This window comes from Emiliania huxleyi, assembly GCF_000372725.1.
Source record: "Emiliania huxleyi CCMP1516 unplaced genomic scaffold EMIHUscaffold_8397, whole genome shotgun sequence".
Lineage (NCBI taxonomy): Eukaryota > Haptophyta > Isochrysidales > Noelaerhabdaceae > Emiliania > Emiliania huxleyi.
Genome location: NW_005195738.1, coordinates 1 through 1,260, shown reverse-complemented (window position 1 = coordinate 1,260; position 1,260 = coordinate 1). Strand labels below are relative to the sequence as shown.

Sequence of the window (1,260 nt, the reverse complement as noted above, 5' to 3'; positions counted from 1 at the left end):
GGTCAAAGTCGGGCTCGGCCATGCGCAGGCCGGAGAGCGCGCCGCGGCCGGCCGTGGCGCGCGGCGCGAGGTGCACCGACGGCAGGTAGGCGCCGGACAGGGCCGCAGAGAAGGCAGAGAGCATGGCCCGGTGAGCGAAGGCCTGAGATGCGGCCCAACAGGGCGAGGTATTTTCTTTCTTTCTTTGATCAACAATTCCTCCCGCGACTCTCTTTTTGCGCATGCGCGCCGCCCGCGCGAAGATCGGCGCGGCGGTGTGGAGCGTGTGGAAATGTAGGTCTCTGCTCGCGCGTCACCTCGAGTCCCTTCCCACTGCTTGATCCAACCCCTGGCCCTCTGATGTCCAGTGCACAGCACATGTACTCTTGGTGTGTATGCTGTGGGCCCTCCTTGTCTCTGCAATAGACCGTGTGAGGTAACACCTACCTACGTAAATATACCTATTATCTTGAGCAGCGACGCGCACTTGGAGCACTTGGAGTGCAGTCATTAGCCTCACATCCAGAACCGGGGAGCTGAGAAGCGCACCCAGCGGGCCGGATGATCGGGATCGCGGGGTTGCGGGCAAGAGCGCGCAAGAACCCCTTTCTTTCCTTCAGGGGCACTCTTCCCCGCTGGCCTGTGTTCGTGCGTCCCGCCCTTGTCTCCTGGAGATGCCACGTGGTGTTTTGGCTTCTTGCTTTATTTTTGTTGACCCTTCGGAAAAGAAAAAAGCGGGTTGCGGGTGCGGGATAAGACGGCAAGCCCAGTTGAGCCAGTCTTCTCTCTCGAGCCTGATGAGCTCCACTGGCGGCGGCGCGGACGGCCGGTCCGACTGGGCCGGCGACTTTGCCTGCGTCGAGTGCGGCCGCAAGCGGCTGACGGCCGCCGCCTTCTCCAAGCGCTCGATCGAGCGGCACCGCACGGCCAACGTGCCGCTCAAGTGCACAGCGTGCGTCGAGGCGGCGGCGGCCAAGGAACGCGCGGCGGCGGCGGCCAAGGCCGCTGCGGCGCCGGCTCCCGCCGACGGTGGCGGCGGCGAGGTGGTCTGCAGCGCCTGCTGCAAGCCGAGGCCCGCAGGCGACTTCACGCGGGCGCAGCTCCAAAAGGGAGCCAAGGCGCGGTGCGGCGACTGCGTGGCGGCGGCCGGCGCGGCGGCGGCGGCAGCGCCGTCCGACGCCTGGGAGGCGAGGTATAAGGAGGCCAAGGAGGCGGCGCGAAAGGCGGAGGCCGTCGGCACCGCAGCAGCGAGGCTCGCGGCGGCGAGCAAGGTGGCGGCGT

At 66.7% G+C, this 1,260-nt stretch overlaps 1 protein-coding gene across 1 annotated transcript; it reads left to right on the top strand.

The window, feature by feature from the left end:
* Positions 1-776: 776 nt before the first annotated feature.
* EMIHUDRAFT_125183 (hypothetical protein) lies at positions 777-1,250 on the top strand (the record flags this gene model as incomplete). The annotated part of the gene is made up of 1 exon (XM_005758817.1): positions 777-1,250. A coding segment is annotated over one exon (474 nt), but the record flags the coding sequence as incomplete, so codon positions are not given.
* Positions 1,251-1,260: the final 10 nt, after the last annotated feature.